The sequence below is a fragment of the Silurus aristotelis genome (genome assembly GCF_946808225.1).
Source record: "Silurus aristotelis genome assembly, chromosome: 1".
NCBI lineage: Eukaryota > Metazoa > Chordata > Actinopteri > Siluriformes > Siluridae > Silurus > Silurus aristotelis.
Genome location: NC_139574.1, coordinates 35,945,920 through 35,966,715, shown reverse-complemented (window position 1 = coordinate 35,966,715; position 20,796 = coordinate 35,945,920). Strand labels below are relative to the sequence as shown.

At 41.5% G+C, this 20,796-nt stretch overlaps 1 protein-coding gene across 1 annotated transcript; it reads right to left on the bottom strand.

Annotated features, from left to right (window-relative positions):
- Positions 1-272: 272 nt before the first annotated feature.
- On the bottom strand, positions 273-20,133 carry znf1035 (zinc finger protein 1035). The gene is made up of 4 exons (XM_083533379.1): positions 19,480-20,133; positions 19,291-19,372; positions 8,956-9,010; positions 273-8,870 (listed from the first exon to the last, which is right to left on the bottom strand). Exon 4 carries the CDS (start codon positions 8,777-8,779, stop codon positions 1,058-1,060), a length of 7,722 nt encoding a protein of 2,573 aa, XP_083389505.1. The 5' UTR covers positions 8,780-8,870; positions 8,956-9,010; positions 19,291-19,372; positions 19,480-20,133; the 3' UTR covers positions 273-1,057.
- Between the last annotated feature and the right edge of the window lie 663 nt (positions 20,134-20,796).

Sequence of the window (20,796 nt, the reverse complement as noted above, 5' to 3'; positions counted from 1 at the left end):
CAATAGATTCAAGCAGCTTATCACTATAATGAAAATGCAGGGGTATGTTATGACAGCTTTTATTGCCAAGCATTGTATCAGTTTGATTTATAGCACCTTATTCAAGTGGCTTTACCTCCCTAGTCAATATTTAGTCTATGTTGCTTGGCTTGGCTGCCTATTTAATACTATAAAATAACTGTATCCTGATTTTTTTTTAATTTTTATTTTTTTTAGAAGCAATCCATGACTCCCCTCAGTGAATGTGACAGATGTAGATCACCAAACTCAGCTATATTCAAATGGCTTTATTGTCCATGTTGGAAAATTGAACACACCATAACGGTCTTTAAAAAATGTTTTTAAAAAAAGTCACGTACGAATACACAGGTATATATAGATATATATACAGTCACTTGCAAAGTTAGGTTATTACACCTAATCATTGAGTGCTTGGTAGGTGGTCAACCACCCCTTATGAAAGAAAACGAAACAAATTAGCAACAAAACAGAAAAAATATTCCAGAATATTCTAGAAGAAACCAGTAAATATCAAAAATCACATTTTAACAAAGATATACATAACTTGAACAACCCTAACAATCGTGTATTAGACATGTAAAACTAAGGACATGAGAAATTTGACATTTTAAAAAAGTGTAAATAATTTGAGTCTGCAAATGACAGTTAACTACTTAAGTGTCTACTTAATTAAAATAAAAAAGAATTAAAGCCAATTATGTGTGTGGTGATATGTAAATTGTTCTGGGCATGCACATTTTTACCAAACAAGTTTTAGTTTTTCAATCATATCTTACATTTATCTGAAGTTTTCTATAAAACTCTAGAAATTCAGTACATAGTCCTCTGAAATGCAGTAGTAAAAACAATAATCTCTCTTATCTATGTACACATCAGAGAGTGATGAAATGAGAAACCCAGGAAAAGAAGCATACAACTAAAAAAATGGAGAAGTGGGAACCCACAACGTGAGTCAAGAAACTATACAATTTAACGTTTCCAGAAAATTGAATGACCAAGAACCACCTGCATTGCAGGAAATACGCTACAATATACTCTACTCCATAACTGGGCTTTGAAAGAGAATGTCTGATGGTGACTGGGATTGGTAGGAATCGGACGATGTCCCATGAGTTTGCTGATGTTCTTCTAAAAGATGTGGAAAGGCGAACGCCTTATCGCACTCTGTACACTCGTAGACAACTTGTCCTACGTGAGTTTCCTGGTGCTGTCTGAGCTGAGAAAGCAGGCTAAACGATTTATAGCACATATCACATCTGTGGTCACCACTTACTTCACTAAAGGTTTGCAATTCAGGATGTTTCTGTTCATGCTTCGAGAGATCATATGGGGTTTTAAACGATTGGCTACAAACTGAGCAATGGTATTTAGGAAGGGCCATGTGGGTCTTACGGTGAGACAAAAGTAATTGTTCCGTTTTGAAAGAACTGGAGCACAGGTTACATTGATACATGTGATCGTTGTGTACTCGCTGATGCTGTGTAAGATATCGCTTTTGGGCAAAGCTCTTTCCACAAATCGAGCACTTGAACGGACGACCATTTGCATGCAACTTTTGGTGCTCCTGTAAACTTAGGTTGGAAGGAAACCGTTTGTTACAGGTAGTGCAGTTATAGAAGTCTTCTCCAACATCAACGTCCTCCTCCTCCTCCGCGTTAATATTAGCGAGTACGTCAGAAGAATTCTCCAAACGTCTCCTCTTAGAACGATGCTCTTGGTGAACGCAGTAATGTTGGCGAAAGGCTTCGCTTCCAAGGAAGCTTTTTCCACATTCAGTACACTCGTAGTGTGTAGCTGCGGACAAATGGCACTGTTGATGTTTCTCAAGTTGTTGCTTGGTTGAGAATGTTTGGTTACAAGCAATGCACACATAAGCGTGAACTGAAAGGTGGTTTGCCAGCTCTAACACTTCAGAGAAACTCTCAGGACAAATAGGGCATCTGTAAATTTTGTCCTGATTTGAATCATCAGTGTTCAATTTCTTCACTTCAGTCAGCGTTTTGGAGGAGTTTTCACCACCGTGTGTTTGCAAATGGGTCAAGAAATGATGGCGGTGTCTAAAGCTCATGTGACAACTATTACACTGAAAGGACCGTGATCCAGATAACTGATGAGTGAGCTGATGTTTTTTAAGGTGAGAACCATGCAGGAAATGCTGATTACAGTCTTTACAGGAGTACGGGCGCTCTTTCGCTGGATTGCAGCCATGCTCCGAGAGCTGCTCAGGATCTGGAAAGCACACTTGACAAATTTCACAGCGATACCTGTATTGCTGAGCGGTACTTAAAGAAGGGCTGACGGAGACTGGTGGGGATGAGGCCTGCTTTGCCGGTGGAATTAAAGGAGGGAGCTCGTCCTCTCCCTCAGTGTGGATTTTCCGGTGCTCTGCTCGGCTTGACTTGCAAGAAAAGTTTTCGTGGCAGAGATCACATGGGAAATTTTCCTCCCGATGGGTGGTCATATGTTCTCTCAGTTTTGAAGACCGCGTGAAACTCAACTGACATTTTGTACAGCGATGGGGATGTTTTCCGACATGAGTGTGCTTATGCTTACGCAATGCAAAGAGAGAAACAAAACCTTTACCACACATTTGACACTGAAATTCAGACTTATGACTACGCTGATGCTGCTGCAGATTTACAAGCTGAATAAAGCATTTGCCACATTCTTCACATTCATAAGGCTTTTCACCAAGATGGCATCTTTGATGGTCCTCGAGATTTTCTGATGTCAGGAATGTTTTACCACAGACATGACAAGGAAAATAAGGGGCATCGCCATCATCCTCATCGCCATCGTCCTCACCGCGATCGTCCTCACCAACTGCTTTATCATCTGCATTACTTCTGTTGGATTCATTGTTGCTCAACTGATGTTCAGTAGAAGCACTCTTAAGGTCATCAAGACTTTTTGCACTCCCATTGTGCTTTGCCCTGATGTGCTTCATATACGACCTTCTTATAGTGTAAATCTTATTGCAGGGTTGGCAAGTATATACTTTAGGAGACACCTGATCAGTTTTCAGAGAAGGCGCAATTGTTTTGCGCGGTTCAGCAGAGGAATGAGACAACCTTTGGTGAGCATTCAAGGATTTGGGAGTCCAAAACCTTAACTCACATATTTTACAAACAAATGGCCGATTAGGGTCATGACAAGATCTGTGTATGTCCAAATCAGAGAGACAGCGGAAGCTTTTAAAGCATTCAGGGCAGGTGTTCCTAACAGCTTCCTGGTGATGGGTCTTTAAATGCATTTTCAGCATGTATGATTGTTTAAAACTCCTACTACAAATGTAACAGCGGTGGCTTTTAAATAATATGCGCTCCTGGTCTTCACGTCCATGAGCCTCAAGGTGACTTATAAGCATAAGCCCATCTGTAAAACTTTCTTCACATTCAGAGCACTGATATTTGTGAACTACAGGTCCTTTATCCTGGTCTTTGCATGAAAACTTTGTCTGTAGTACACCAGTTCCTGTTGCGTTGGAGTCTTTATTACGAAAGACTAGGATGTCGTCATTTGTACTTTCTGATGGAATGGCTCCTTTCTGGTTAGGTTCCTTTGTAGTGACTTCCAAACCCTTACACCTTCTTGTGTGCTTTTGTTGACCAGCTTTGTTCCAGAATCCCTTGTTGCATTTTTTGCAATAAAGAGTATACGATGCTGTATGAGTGCGCAAATGCATTGCAAGCCCGCTGTTGGTTATAAATCTAGTGTTGCACTGCTCACACTTAAAAGGTTTCGGCCTTTCGACATTTTTTTGCTCATTGTTCGCATTTATTCGATGACTGCTCTCATCATACTGGTCATCCACTGGTTCCTCCTTAATTTGCATATTACTTAACGGTTCATAGTTGGGGGTACTTGACTGCTGTTGCCGAACAGATCTGTGATTTGTTAAAACATGTTGCTGAAGCTGGGAGAACAACAAAAAGCGATTATCGCAGTGGACACAGGAAAATGCCTTGACCTTCGAAGAACTGGAAATACTGTCTGCAGGTCCAGGGCAGTCAATGGATTTTAAGCTGATGATACAGTTGTTTTGATGAACTTCAAGAGCTTCCTGAGTAAACAACCCACCACATCTGTCACAAAGCACTTTGGGACCTCTTTTCCCACTGCATTTTGTTAAGTGCCGTTTTAAGTAGTCTTTTCTGATGAAACCCTCATCACATTTGCCACACACAAATGGCCTTTCCCCTGTATGAAGACGAGTATGCAGTGTTAATTCCGATGGGTTTTTAAAGCGGCGGGGACAATACTCACAAGAGAACTTCCACTTATTAGAGTAGTTCCCCTCATTATATTGCAATAGTTTGGAGGATTCTCCACAAGCCTGTACTGAAGTTTTAAACTCTGTTGGCATTTGCATTTCCTCCAGGCACACTGTAGAGGACATCTTGCAGCTTCCCCTGAGATGGTGTCTCTTCAGACTTTCCCTAGTGGTATAGCTGTTCCTGCATGCTTTACAGGAAAATGGTTTAACAGTAGAGGGTGGCATGGAAATGGGCCTTGACAAGTTGCTTGTGGCAGAAATTGTCTCAGAAAGCGAATCACATTGTGGCTGTAGGTGATCTTCGGAGCCAACTTGGTCAAGAGCAATCCGCTTAAGCTGCACCTCAAGTTGCTTTTTGCCTCTACATCGTGCCTGGTGACGTTTCAGATGATCGTGACGAGAAAAACAACTTTGACATGTTTTGCAACTATACGGCTTAACGTCTGTGTGGGTAAGAATGTGTCGTCTGAGATTTCTAGGTTTTGTAAAGGTTTTTGTGCAAAAACTGCACTTTAACTGATCACCATTTTCTCCAATGATTACTGTGTGATTCTTGTTACTAGCTGCACTGTTTGGTATTGTTTGGGCTCCTTCAGGTTCATTTGCTTCATGTTGCCTCAGCACACCATGACATTCGGCTTCGTGCTGCTGACATGTGCTCCGATTAGCATATTTCTGACCGCAATGCTCACAAGCAAACTGTTTTTTCACCAAGTGAGTAGAAATGTGTCTTAATAAGTAAGATCTGTACTGGAAGCGCATGGAACAATGTGGGCATCGTTCCTTAAGACTGTCCTTGACATTTGACCCAGTTTCCTTTAATATTCGGCATGCTCGGTTAGGAACAACTACATTGGTACTTTTGCATTCATCCTTACATGCATTCCCAGATTCTTCACTTTTTGATGCCTCCCCATAGGACTCCTCCTTGGTATTGCAGACATTGCGATGTTCAGAGATCTTACTCCTTTTGTAACATTTCCCGCACTTTTTACACTTTTCAAGGCTGTTAGCCAAATGAGCCTTGACATGCAATTTCAAATAACTTGACTTGGAAAATGTGCGTGAGCAGTACAAGCAGGAAGAAATTTGGCGAACTCTTCTGGAATTTGATGCTGCTTTTACTTCACATTTCCCACGTGTTTCAGCTAAGGTTGGTGGTTGAGCAAGTTCCGCTTCCTCTAATCCTTTGCATTTCTCTTGGTGAAGCTTAAGGCGTTCCTTCCGGTGAAAAGTAATTCCACAGATATTACAGGCAAACGGTCTTTCACCGGTATGTAGACGAATATGTCGAATCAAACCAATTCGGGTCGTGAAACTATGCCTACAAACTGGACATTTTGAATCCATCGGTTTCGGAATGTGAATTAAACAGTGCTGGCTCATTGTTTTGGAATCAACAAATGTCTTTCTGCATATGCCACAACAAAAAGACCCCTTAAATGTCTTCACTTCATCAGCAGCCTCTTTGAGTGGAATATCAGCAGGCGGAACAGGTGATATTGGCAAGGGTTCTTTCTTTGCATGAGTTGCAACATGTCGGAGAAAGTACACAGGAAACCTGAACTGCATTGGGCAATCAGGGCATTGAAGGATACCCTTCTTTGTGTGAGACTGTCTGTGTTTCAACAAATCTCCAATGGTGGGCACAATTTTTTTGCAGACAGAACACTGTACTCTTCGCCTGTGAATATTTCTGTGAGATATCAAGTGTCCACGCCTTGCAAAGATTTTTCCACATTCCAAACAGACAAAGGGTTTCGCCCCCCCATGTTGCTGCAGATGTTTGCTTAACAAGTCATCTGAACTGAAACATTTATCACAAAAATGGCAAAGGAATGAGTCACTAGTAACCATATCAGGTGACTTTTGGCTTAAAGGTTCTTGGCTTTGAGGTTTCTTATTATTAGAGACTGTTACTTCATCAGCAGTTTTTTCAGACTTGACCCCTTGTACTGAAGAACGCTCAAAAAATGAATGTTTCCTCATGTGTCGATAGACTCCGGATTTATGCAAATACGACGCTGGACATATTTTACACTTGTAACATGACTTCTCAGTTGGCAGCACTGGCGTTTCCTCTTTTTTTACTTTGATATTTTGCATGACCAGTGTGTCTTTGATCGTATTTCTCTGCAATTTATATTGCTCAAAGCAAGTGTTTTTAATGTGTCTGTTCAAAGTACAAGACATTCCAAATGTTTCACTGCATAAGGGGCATTTATGCCTGTTTCCCACCTTTCCTTTCTGCATTTGCAAGTATGCTTTTAAACACCGTTCCCGCATGTGTCGTGTGCGGTTATAGGAATATTTAAAAGTCTGCGGACAAGTGGGGCAAGGATACCTGCTGAAAAGTTTATATTCAAAAGATGGTTTGGAAAGGTGTTGCTTGGTGATATTTCCAGAACATAGCTCTTTATGTTTTTCAAGATTCCAGGAATATTTAAAAGCCTGGTTGCATTGGTTACACTTAAAAGGCTTTGCATCCGTGTGCAATCTGAGGTGTAGTTTAAGTTGTGCTCGGAGTTTAAACCCTTTTCCACAAACAGAGCAGTTTACATTTTGTGGACACTTTGTTGTCCGTTTTATATCCACGAGTTTCACAAAACAATTGTGAAGCTTGTGAGAACCATCACCTCCAAGGGTAGTGGGTGGCTTTGCTGGATTTGGCTCTCTTTCTGAATGGGTTTTGCGCTGTTCATCGGGTTCTAGTACCAAAGGATTGCATCTGACTCTTCCCTTGTGAGAAATAAGTTTTTTATAAGTAGGAAAGTATAAGCCACAACAATTACACCTATAGTCTGTTACGCTTGTATGCCTTTCCTCATGATTCTGAAGGAAGAAGATTTTAATGAATGGTTTTAGGCAGTACCTACATAGGTATTTTGTATTCTCCTCAGTCGTTTGCTTATTAGTTGACAAAATTATACCAGACAGCAGCATGTCTTTTGGCCCAATTTGCTCACATGAATGTCCAGTTGCCAATGTTTCATTACAGAAATAGGCTTCACAGGTTAGGCAATACTGAAAGCTATGCTTAGAATGTTTGCAATGGTGGTGCTCAATAAGATCATCTAAACTCTGTGTGCTCTTTAGGCATATAGAACAACCATATAGGTTTCCATCTTCAGCATTACTTTTAGTGGTGTTCAAAAGCACAACGGGCTGCAAATTTTTCATCAACTTCTTGGATGACAACAAGGAAGGACTAGTTTTAATTCCGTTGTCATATGTACCTTCAGTTGATGCTAATCGATCAAAGACTTGCTCTTCTAGAGGGTCATTTTGCTGTCCCGGTTCCTGAGACACCGAAGTGCTCCTGTCAATGCTTGTTCTGCAAGGTTCTTGAAGACAATTATCCGTTGCTGCTTTTAACTGATCTGTGGGTACAGATTCAAGTGCAGGATTAGCAAGAACAGCAGGTTGTGAATGATCAACATTACAGTTCTGGGAAGTCATACTGGTGGACGTTGAATTGTTTGCAGCATCTTGGTGTAATTTTGTGTGGTCCAGACTGTTCAAACCAAAACATGACTGCAAGAACTCAAAACTGCTGTGTTCGACCGATCGACTTGTCTCGTCATTTTTTGGCTCATTATCAGGAGCAGCATTTTCAACGTCATGCTTAAATCCAGATTCTGGAGATTTACTTTCGGTGTCACAAGCATCGTTTTTCGCTTCTACGTGACGTTTATTTTGTACATCAACATTTTCAGTGCTAATGGCATTCTTCTCATAGTCTTCTATACCCTGCTTTGGACCCTTTAAATCCAAGTCCCAAACTGAATTTGGAGTGGTTGCGTTGTCTTTGCCACTCTCGATTTTTTCAGTAACTCTGCAGTCTGTATTTTGGATAAGGATTCCTCCTTTCACTTGCTCCTCAGATTTCAAAGGGCATCCACCATCACCTTCCATGGTAGTAAGAGTTAAAGACCTTTCCTTATCATTTTCACCATCTTTCACATCAAAACCACCACCATGCTCGTCACCCTCTGTATTAGATGCTCGACAGACATAACCTTCCTCCTGCGTGGCTTGACTGAATGATGTAGATGTATTAGGTTTTCCAGCATCTTCTTCCAATTTATTTTCATCTCTAGAACTCACTCTATCCTGGCACTCGGATGACTGCTCAGGGCCTTTCTCCAAGAGGTCCGAAGTTTGTTCAAAATCTGTTTCAGAACAGCTGCTAACATCCGAGTAATCCTCAAGTCTATTCACGGTCAACAAAGCAGGATCTTGCTCTGATCCATGCAAGGGTTTATTAAACATAGGTGGATCATTTTCTAAAAAGGTAATTTGGTCTGAAAACACACCCATAGACTGATCTGTTACAGCGCCAATAGCGACGTGCGGCGTTTCATGAACTGTGTCTTTTGTGTCTGGCAAATTTGCCACAGAGTTGACACAGTTCAATTCTGATGTAGGTACTTCTACAGAATCCATCATACTTGACAGGTCATTTTCAGTTAACTGATCCATATGTCCAATTAGCTATTTTGGCTAGTTCAAACTGAGAATCTTTGATTTCGGTACACAAGTCATTGTGTTGCATCCTTTGTTAGGTGGTTCTCTGCAAGACAATTTACAACCATTATTAAATAACATTTTTACGGCCAAGAAAAAACAAAAACAAAAAACAAAAGCACAATACTCACTGAACTTCATCCAGAGCACATCAGTGGAAGGGTTGTGTACCACCATTAGAATGAACTGCACAAAAGGAAAAAACAAACAACTAAGTAAACCGGATCCAAAGATAGTAGAAAAACTATAGTAGCCTGTAATTACTGTTTGTTTACTTTATACCTTTTTAGAAACAAGGTTTTTTTAAAAGTTGAAAAAAACCCAAAATGTTAGTAAGCTGTGGTCACAGCGCACAGTCAGCCAGGATACAGAACAACTGAAGCACAGAGGCTTAAGGGCCTTGCTCATGGGCCCATGAGTGGCAGCTTGGCAATACTGGGGCTTCAACCCCTAAACCTCCAATCAGTAACCCAGAGCCTTAACCACTGATCTGCTTCCCCACCCAATACGCTCCATTTTTGACTAGGGTCTTTGAGAGTACGGTCTTGGCACATAGCTAATGGGCAATTGCTAAGTCTTAAAATCTAAGTGCTACTGACCAGGTAAGCATAGCTGTACTAAAGCAGATTAACTTAACCCCCAGAGTATATTGCAGTCGCTTTATGGGGCCAACTATGGAGAAAGGGGTTCAGTCCTTTGTCTTTAACTACTGTGAATGAGAATCCAGAGATTTGGTTGAATAACCAGCACTGCAGCAACTTGTGGCCATGACAGCCCTCCTCAGGACCTTATTTACACCTTACTTTCCCCTCGTGATAACACAAATGAACTTCTTTATCAATGGACTAGGTTCTTTGAGAAATATTTAGGACTACATATGAAAGTGCTCAAGAATACAAGTGGACTTCTTATAGGAAGGTTACGAGTTTAGACGTATAAATGAGAAACACCTCCTAGTGGATTGTCTATTTTTATTATTTGCAACATTGCACATTATCACCAATTCTAAAACACATCTAAACCATGAAAGAACATGTAAGGAATTATGTAATACATAGATAGTACATAATCAGTTTTTCTAGTGCTACAACAACTACTGTACAAATTCATATTAAGGCAAGTACCACTCACTCAAGTAAAGAGAATAGAGAATCCAACATTTCTTGAAGTAATGAAGCTAGTCAATCTGAAAACTCAAGAAATTTAAATGCATCTCCAAGTGCAGTTGCCAAAAACCATCAATATGCTATGACGAAGCAGGCCCTCGTGTGGACCATGCCAGGAAAGGAAGGCCAAGAGCTACCTCTTCTGCAGAGGATAAGTTTATTATAATTACCAGCCTGAGAAACCGCCTATTAACATAAATGATTTTCAGAGTGGCAGACATTGATCTCAAGCAGAAGAGACTTGATTGGGCCAACACACAAAAAATGGCCATTAGATCTGTGTAAAACTGTCCTTTAGTCCGAGGAGTCTAAATTTGAGATTTTTGGTTCTAACCACTATGTCCTTGTTGGACCTACAAACTGTCCCATCACCCCCTCTAAAAGTGTGGTTCCCCCTGTGAAGCATGGAGGAGGAGGAAGTGAGATTGTGGGGAGGTGCATTGCTGGTGGCACTGTTGGTAATTTAGTCAAATTTGAGGGGACATTTTACCATAATGGCTACCACAGTATTTGCGACATACCTTCCACGAACACACCTAGGTTATGCAAGTGCTCTTTGTTCAAGGATGAGTGAGTGCTGTATCAAAAAACCTGGCCTCCACAATAACCCATCCTAATTCAGTTAGTTTGGGATGAGCTGGGGCCTGAGCGTAAAGGAAAAGCAGCCAACAAGCCCCTAAAAACTCTGGGAAATCCAAGAAACCATTCCAGGAGACAGATTTAGAGAATGCCAAGAGTGTGCAATGGTGTCATCAAAGCAAAAGGTGAATACTTCAACATGTTGTGGCTTATTTAAAACATTTCTGTTCACTACATAATTCCAGTTTGGATTTTTCATTTGCTTAAAACCATTCAGACTGCATTATGCCAGTCATTTATAACAACCAGCAGGGCAACGCAAGGGCAAGTGCCTTGCAGAGTTTTTATTTTTATTGTGACCAGGGGCCGATTGGGGAATAGTAAAAGTCTGTAGGATATCTTCAGCTTTTTACGGCAGTAACTAGTTGAACTAAACTGATTCAAGACACTTTTTTGTCTATGCATGGTTTAGCTGTAGAGTGACATTACTGGTGCTTTTGATCTATGCCATTAAATGGGATTGTCTGTTCACATATCAGTGATTCTTGCAAACACTGCCTGCAACCATACCCTGCACAACTGAAAGTTTTTCCAAGAGCTCAGAACCTGAGTCTCATTGATTAAAGCTGTCCAAAGCATGTTTGCAGGTGCAGATACAAATCCACTATGGTGATACTACCTGGCTTGTGCAACCCTAATGGCTGGGTTAGGTTCCCTACAAATCCAAAAAGAGAGACTAGCTCACAGCACTGCTGTCCCATGTTTTGATCCACAAAAGCTGCTTGACAGGTCCCAGACTCTTATGGTGCAATAAAGACATGCTTCTAGACACTGTTCTGGCACATGGTCTTAAACTGGTCTGCGTCACCTTGCACTTACTGGTGTTTCACACAACATTTACCTTCTTGATTGGAGTAAAAAAAGTTTAAGGCGGTGCGCAACTGGGAGGAAGTCCTTTATATAGAATGAGCTGGTACATTTAAGCTGTAGAATCTGTGCCCCAACAGCGTGAAATGTCAAGTGATGGAAGTGCACAGGAACCGCCAAATAAAGACCATCCCTCTAAAGTGTCAAACAAAAACTGGTGAAAAAAAAGGCATAAAGAGGCCAAGAATCACTTTGAAGGAGCTACAGAGTTTGGTAGCTGGGAATAAAAAAAATATTAGACATTAGACACATCATAACATTGGATTTGCCCATATCAAAAGATAGATTGTTTTGTGGCCAAACCAAAACAAAAAGCATGAGTCTGGTACAGTAAAGGCTGGAGTTGGCAGATGTGGGGATGGTTCTCATCAGCAGGGGTGAAGACGGTTGTCAGAGGTGAAAGAAGAATGAATGGAGAAAAACTTTAGGAAATACAGCAAGTGAACTTGATAATGCCTGCTTCACCTGTGATTCCAAGCACAAGGCCAAAAACACTGAAGTGGCTCAAGAACAAAAGACCCCCGAAAATGTACTGTGGTGTCTGTTGGCAAGACATAAGCAGCATATCCTTATAGTCCTGCAAGTTGCAGCCTCCATAGCTCAGACTACGCGGTCCAGCATATCTCAAAGATGCGAGATCAGAATTAGATCTGGGGAATTTGGAGGCCAGGTCATCCATGAAATGTTTGTCATTTTCAAACCATTTTAGAACAAATGCTGGTAGAGCAATGTAGCCCATTTTATCGATATTGAATTTAAAAGGTGGTGAAAAAAGTTAAGACTAATGATGCTAACTGGTGCTATTTCTGACCAAGTGTGTTAAAACAGCTGCAATTTCATTATGGACAGCAAGTTAAAACAAAGAGCAAACATGAAATTCTGCATGAAACTGGGCAAATCTGCCACAGAGATGGCTGACATGACGATGCTGCAATGAGTCAATGTGTTTTTTAGTAGCACATATACTGCAAGAGTGGAAGAACATCACTGGAAGACAATGAGAGATCAGGAAAACCTTCAAAGAGCTTAACCCCCCAAAATGTCAAAACCATTCAGCAATTTATGTATGACGTCCATTGGAGAAGAATCCACGATTTCACTTGAGCACCCAACCTACATGCCAGATTTAGCCCTCTTCCCAACGATGAATATCCAGCTAAAAGGTCACTCGACAGCACTGCAAAGATCCAGTGCAGAATCACTGAAGGTGGTTGTCACACTTCAAAAAAAAAAAAAAAGAAGAAGAAGTGACCAGAGAGGTGACCAAGAAACCAAGAGTTCCACAGATCCTGTCTGGAGATGGGACAACCATCACTGCTGACCTCTAAAAGATATGGGCTTTAAAGCGAAGTGGTTAGACAAATACCTAGACAAAAGCCCAAACAAACACTCAGACTGTGTGGAAAAAGTTTCTCTGGTCTGATAAACCAGGCTTTAACTGTTTGGCCAGAATTGTAACATGCTATGTCTGTAGGAAATCAGGCATTGTTATGACCTGCCCAAAACATTCCCATAGTTCTACAGTGCTCAGGACCTCAGTCTGGCCGAAATGTTCAATTTGCTACTTCACAACGACCCCATTTACACAGGCAAGACAACACAAGTTGCTTAGGGACACCTTAGGGAAGCCCGAGTTGAACATATCTGAAAAGACCTGAAACTGGCGATCCCCATCCAACCTGACCTAGATTAAGAGGATTTGCCATGAAGAATGGCAAAAAAAATATCCCCCAAACCAGGGGTGCATAGCTTGTTTCATAATACCCAAAATTACTTGCAATCGTTGCCAAAGGTGCTTCAACTAAGTACTGAGTAAAGGGTCTGAATACTTATGTACATGTTCATTAAGGATGGCTCTGTACATTGCTGCATTCATCTTTCCCACCATCCTGACTAGTCTCCCAGTTCTGGCTGCTAAAAAACATCCCCACAGCATGATGCTGCCACCACCATGCTTTACTGTAGGGATGGTATTGGCCAAGTGATGAGCGGTGCCTGGTTTCCTTCAGACATTACGCTTGGCATTCAGCCTAAAGAGTTCAATCTGTTTTTCTTATGGTCCGAGTTCATTAGGTGCCTTTTGGTAAACTACAGACAGGCCGTCATGTGCTTTTTACTGAGGACTGGCTTCTGTCTGGAAGGTTCACCTTTTCCCAAAAAGAAATTTGAGCTCTTTCAGAGTGACCATCAGGTTCTAGGACACCTCCCTGACTAAGGGCCTTCTCTCCCAATCGCTCAGTTTGCTCTAGGAAAGGTCCTAGTGGTTCCAAACCTCTTCCATTTATGAATGATGGAGGCCATAGTGCTCATTGGAACCTTCAAGTACTGCAGAAATTGCTCTGTTCCCATCACCAGATCTGTGCCTTGATACAAACCTGTTTTGAGGGGTCTACAGACAATTCCTTGAACTTCATGGCTTGGTTTGTGCTCCGACATGCACTGTTAACTGTGAGACCTTCTAGACAGGTGTGTGCCTTTCCAAATCATGTCCAATCAACTGGATAAACCACAGGTGGACTCCAAAGAAGTTGTAGAAAAATCAAGGATGATCAGTGGAAACAGGATGCACCCCAGCTCAATTTTGAGTGTCATGGCAAATGCTGTGAATTCTTATGAACATGTAATTTCCTTTTGCTTTTATTCTTATACATTTGCAAAGATTTCAAACAGACCTCTCACATTGTCATTGTGGGGTATTCTTTGTAGAATTTTGAGGAAAATAATTAATTGAATCCACTTTGGAATAAAGCTGTACCATATCAAAATGTGGAAAAATAAAGCACTTTGAAAACTTTGAAAAATGTTCAACCAAGGTTTAAAAGACACAGTGGAAAAAAATGTACACTTCCATGTTCCACTATTTTGCTAGCAAAATTTAGGGCTCTAACCTGGATACGTGATATTTAATTAGAGAATAAAATAAAATATTTAATTTCTTAGTGCCTTACACGAGCATGCCAATATTAATTAATCTAAAGCTAATGACGGAACAAAAAAAAAAATTTTTACTTGGGATTAGACAGCAATACAAATAAAGCAGCATCCTGTGGCAAGATTGCAGAAATAGTTCTGGAGTACACAGAGTACTAGAGAGGCCAAAAGGCACAACTTAGAAAAAAAATGGAATGCCTGTCCTTAAAGAGAAGCCCTTAAAAGAACATGTGTGTTGTGGGCCAATGAAAATAAAGAACATGCAGCGAAATACTGAGGAGGGTAGCGTTAGGAAGGGTATCCAGCGTAAATTGGCCAAATCAAATATGCGGATCACAAACCAGAATTTCATACCAGATCGGTCGAGGCCCGGGTTACCAACGACAGGCACAGGTATTGTTGGCCAACAGGGTACCGGTGGAAATTGGGCACCTGTTGGCCGTAGGAGAAGAAGGAGAGGGGGAAGAGGAATATAGAGACAGCAGGGAAAGGAGAAATATAGGAGAGTGGAGGTTATGGTGGGCACTTTACATGTTGGTACTATGACTGGTAAAGGGATAGAGGTAGCTGATAAGATGGAGCAGAGAAGGGTAGACCAAGTGGAAAGGGAGTAAGGCCAGGAACATTTGAAGGGGGGTTTAAACTGCTCTATCATGGTGTAGATGGAAAGGGAAATGGTTTGAGGGTGATCCTAAAGGAAGAGTACAGAGTAAGAGTGTAGTGGAGGTAAAGAGAGTTTCTGATAGGGTGATTAAATTTATTATCACCCCTTCACGTTCATTAGTGAGTTGTGAGATGGAGAAGGAAAAATTCTGGAGTGAGTTAGATAAAGTGGTAGGAGGTGTACCTAGGAATGGACGATTGGTGATTAGGGCAGACTTTAATGGGCATGAGGTGAAGGGAACAGAGGTGAGGGGTAGGTATGGCCTTAAGGGGAGAAATGTGGAAGGGCAGATGGTGGTAGATTTTGCTAAAAGGATGGAAATGGCAGTGGTAAATACTTCTATTAAGAAGAAGGAGGAGCATAGAGTGGCACGAGTGGAGGAAGGTGCACACAGGTGGACTATGTTCTATGTAGGGTGGTGGCAGGGAAGAAGAAGGAGGACTGAAAGAAGAATAAGATGGTGGACACTGAAGGAGGAAGACTGCAGTTTAAGGTTCAGGAAAGAGGTCAGACAGGGGCTCGGTGGTGGTAAATAGAGGTGCTGGATGACTGGGCAACTACTGCAGAAGTAAAAAGGGAGACAGCTAGAAAGGTACTTGGTGTGACATCTGGAAATAGAAAGGAAGACAAAGAGATGTGGTGGTGGAATGAGGAAGTGCAGGAAAGCATAAGGAGAAAGGTTGGCAAAACAGAATTGGGATCGACAGAGTAATGTAATAGTAGGCAGGAGTACAAGGAGATGCAGCAGCAGGTAAAGAGGGATGTGGCGAAAGCCAAGGAAAAGGCATACAGATTTGGGATTGGCAAAGAGATGAGAAAAGTAGGCAGGAATACAAGAAGATGCGGCAGAAGGTGATGAGGGATGAGAGAGAGAGCGAGAGAGAGAAGGTTGGATGATGTGAAGATTGTGAAGCAGGAAGTGGTAAGGATTAGTAAAAAGGAAGTGAGAGCAGCGATTAAGAGGATGAAGAGTGGAAAGTCGGTTGAACAAAATGACATACCGGTAGAAGCAAGGAGAGATGGCAGTAGAGTTTTTTTAACCAGGTTGTTTAAGATTTTGAAAAGTGAGGATGCCTGAGAAATGGAGGAGTGTGCTGGTACCGGTATTTAAGAACAAGGGAGATGTGAACAAAGTTGATTAGCCACACCATGGTTATGGGTTAGAGTAGTGAAAGCTAGGCTGAGAGAAGAGGTGACCATCTGTGAGCAACAGTATGGTTTCATGCTGAGGAAAAGCACTACAGACGCAATATTTATTTAGAGACTGTTGATGGAGAAGGTCAGAAGAGTTGCACTGTGTGTTTTTAGATTTGGAGAATGTGTACAACAGGGTGCCGAGAGAGGACTTGTGGTATTGTATGAGGAAGTCAGGTGTGTCAGAAGGGTGGTGCAGGAGGGTGGTGTGACAGCAGTGAGGTGTGCAGTAGGAACGACAGGCTGGTTCAACGTGGAGGTGGGATTGCATCAAGGATTGGCTCTGAGCCCTTTCCTGTTTGCAGTTGTGATGGACAGCTTGACAAGCGAAGGTCAAACACCAGTCTTCGTGGACTATGATGTTTGAAATGACATTTGTTTTAAGAGATGGGAGCAGGTGGAGCAGAGTCTGGAGAGGTGGAGGTACATGCTGGAGAGAAGGGGAATGAACGTCAGTAGGAGTAAGAAAGTACGTGTGTGTAAAGGAGAGGGAGAGCAGTGGAGTGCTGCGGTTGCAGGCAGGGTGGATTTGGTGGAGAAGAGTGGCAGGAGTGATTTGTGATAGAAGGGTATCTGCAAGAGTAAAAGGGAAAAGTTATAAGACTATGGTGAGACCTGCTATGTTGTATGGTTTAGAGACAGTGGCAATGAGTAAAAAAAAAACCCCAAAAAAACAGGAGGTGGAGCTGGAGGTAGCAGAGCTGAAGATGTTGAGGTTTTCGTTGGGAGTGACAATGTTGGACAGGATTGGAAACAAGTTTATTAGAGGGACAGCGCATGTAGGACGTTTTGGAGACACGGTGAGGGAAGTGAGATTGAGATGGTTTGGACATGTGCAGAGAAGGGACATAGGGTATATCAGTCGAAGAATGCTGAGGATGGAGCTGCCAGGAAGGAGGAAAAGAGAAAGGCCAAGAAGGAGGTTTATGGATGTGGTGAGGGAAGACATGGAGGTAGTTGGTTAGAGGACAGGGGTATGGAGATGGTTGATCCACTGTGGCAACCCCTAATGGGAGAAGCTGAAAGAAGAACACTAAAATATTTGAGTCCCATTATGTGGCTTTACACTTTTTATATGGTCGCTTTAGTATTTGAAGATGGAGGTGGTAGGGAGTGCTTGTTTAGAGTCAACTTGGGAGGCTATTTGGCACCTGCCAGGGCCCTGAGCATATGACAGTCTGCTTGCAATCGATCAAGTAAGCTTAAGATTGGGCCACAATATGCAACCCTCAGATCAAAACAGCACATTATACTGCCCTGCAACACATTTGGGTTCCATGCACACTGCTACCCAAACTATTTGCCCAACACAAAATTTTAAGGGTGACCCGTACAGCTATTATAGTAGTGAGCCCAATACACTGGGGTTCCACTATCGCTTTGCACCACCTCCAAGACACAGCGGTCTTCCACTCCTCTGACCAAGGAATGGGGATCACACAGATGTTCAGCTATCAAGAGGGCTCTGCTAAAAGCACAAGTTTAAATTATGTACGGCATAAATTCTAGAGCCACCAACACAGCTGACCAATATCTAATGCGTGGACATAAATGTGTCCAGCATAGATGACATTATATGCAACATTCATCAACAAAGGTAATTGCCTGTACAGTTGACTCAAATGACAGACATTATACAACAAAAACCATATGTTAATATGTACACAACCCCTTTGGATGCCAATTGCTTCAGCTCCTGAAAAAAAAAACCCCAGATGAAATATATTTGTTTCCCATTTCCCTGTTGCATTTGCTATCCATCAATTTGCACACATTCATCTCTTTCCTATTGAACTGCTCTGGGTGACAGAAATACCCAACCAGTGAAAAACACCTTTGGCAAGTTTTACAAAAGGCATAAAAGTATTTGAGCTAAATGTTGGAAGAAACAAACTGTTCGGATGCCAATAGAGCATAAAGCTGATTTTGTTTGTGAAATTGTTTAAACAGTTTATCACATTTTTGTTCAAACATCTTTACATGGAGAAAAAAAAAAAAAAAAAGAAAAAAAAGGTAAAAGGAACTGTCAAACAAAATTAATATGCATTTCTCTCTTGAACACTAAAAAAAAAAAACAGGTGTTTTCAAATTTTAACAGGCACTGTACATACCAACAACATTTCAATACATCAACAAGCAAAAAAGCTGGCAAAAATCTTAAAATATTCAGGTCATGAAATTGCATATGAAGCTCAAAAATAGTTTAACCAGTCCAGAGGAAAATGATAGCATTAAAATGTAAATGCATATAGACATTGAGGTTAAAATACATTCAATGAAAACAAGCTACCAGACAATGTAATAAAAAATACCCCGTTAAAACATACATAAAAAAAAAAAAAAAAAAGATATGGCTAAAAAAAAAAAAAACATTCAGACTTGTTCATTTAATTTATTTTAACGACTTTAAAATGGAAACGCAAAGTAAAAGCCACCTGATGTTTGCATGGTTTTTTTTAGCCTGTTACCAGCCAGTAACACGGTCATTAATTAAACCAGATTTGAGTTTTAGCGGGTATTTATAAACCTGGTTAGGAATAGGATATAGCTAGAATTAACGGCTTCATGTTTTAGTTTATTTAAACATTTATTTGGAAAGTTGGGTTCTTCTCTATTTATGTTTATTTCTTCAATCAAAAGCTATAAAGAAAATGGCATTCGCAGCAAAATGTCATCAACCAAGTCATTGTCTTTTTTTTTCTCAGAAAGTGTAAAAAGCAAAAGACAAACACTATTAACCATGATTTTTCAAAATGTGGTAGTGACATGTGGGTGTCTTTGACATCTATCTATCTATCTATCTATCTAGTCAAGTGGCTTTTATTGTCATTTCTACTATACACAGTGGTACACAGTAAAACCGAGACAACGTTCCTCCAGAACCCTGGAGCTACACTAGACTATCTATCTATCTATCTTAGATACATGAGAATGGTGTGTGTTTGTGTCTATAAATGCTGTTTATTTAATAGATTTAAATAAAATATTGAATGTAAATAACATACCATGCTTCATACAGCTAGAAATTCACCATCCACTTCAGCTGGGTCAACCTGATACTTGTGATGTGGAGTCTAGTAGTCCTCCCTGAAAATGAAACAAAAACACCACTACTTAAAAAAAAAATATATATATATATATATAAATAGTGGAGGAGGCATTCATAAAGCATCATGTAAAGAAATCTTAAACACTCACTCCATGTTACTAATTACACGCAACCCCGATGATACTTCCAGTATCAGGTACACGTTCTCTTATCTGTTTAGAAAATGAAACCAATTCATAGCTTTAAATGATAAGTGCTTAGGAAGCGTTTGCCTTTAACAGCCAGCCTGCTTGGGCATCTATCGATACACTAACTCAGACGGAAGTAGCTAGCCTGGATAATCCCATGCTTGCTACCAATGAGGTAAAGTTCACTTTCAGTCAGAGCTGACTATGTTTCAAATCAATTATTTAGAAGCTCGGAAAGTCCCTAGGATACCGAGATTTTCCTTCCCCGCATGCTACGACAACAATGATGAAGTTACAAATCAGCATAACTAACCGTATCACGAAACGAGCTAGTTTCCGAGTATGACAACTTGGTTGCTAAAAAATTAGCTGCGAGTTTAGCTATGGTATCAGTCACACGACAAAATGGACCATGGGCTTGGGCTGGGGCTACGGCGCAGTCCCTGCAAACCACATAGACGCGCGGCTTAACCTGCTTCCTAACTAACCTGAGGTGCAAAATACATTTCACTACCAGTCGCAAATGCTGGTTAAACGCATGCTGGGTGCCTGATCTAGAAGAGCAAATTGCAGCCTCGAGTTCCTGCAAGAGTACACATTCAATGTCCGCACGTCCCTCAGCTACCGACCGACCGACCGACCTACCGTCGTTCCGGTGGAAAGGTGTCGTTTCCTTCGCTCCCGTCCTACCAGAGCGAGCTGAAGAGTCGCCGAGGAGCACTGAAGCAAGTCCAGGTCTTCAAAAGTCAATGGAGTTGAGCGCGAGATATTAAAATAACAGAACAATTAATAATTTGCCGCGAGTCCCGTCCGCACTACTCATCCCCAAACAATGTGCAGAAGCCCGGGATATTCGGCGACACTACCACCTAAACCAATCAGACGAAAGTAAAAGCACCTTGGTCCCGCCTTCGGTTCTACGGGGCCTCCATTTCGGCGTCCATTATGCGGAATCTGGGCTGCCTTTGCGCATGTTCTCTCAGCTCAAGCCCTGTAAGATGGCTGCCTGGTTGTTGCCAGACTTGGCCACATGACGACGGCACCGACCTCTATTTGCTCCCAAACCTTTTTATTTCGAATGCCCAGGCATTCCTACTCCATGGTGTTGCCCCTGGTCCTCCTGTAGTCCTGCCAATGTTCCTGCACTTGGTGACTCAAGCATGAACATGCCCCCCAATATAATTTGGCACCTTTGTGGTGCCCTGCTGTCTGTCTTGCCAAGTCGGAAGCCATGTTTGTAACTCAGTATGTTGTCGAATACATGTGAATTGGCC

Excerpts from the sequence above, each read along its gene's own strand:
- znf1035 (XM_083533379.1), bottom strand. The coding sequence starts at position 8,779 with ATGGATCAGTTAACTGAAAATGACCTGTCAAGTATGATGGATTCTGTA.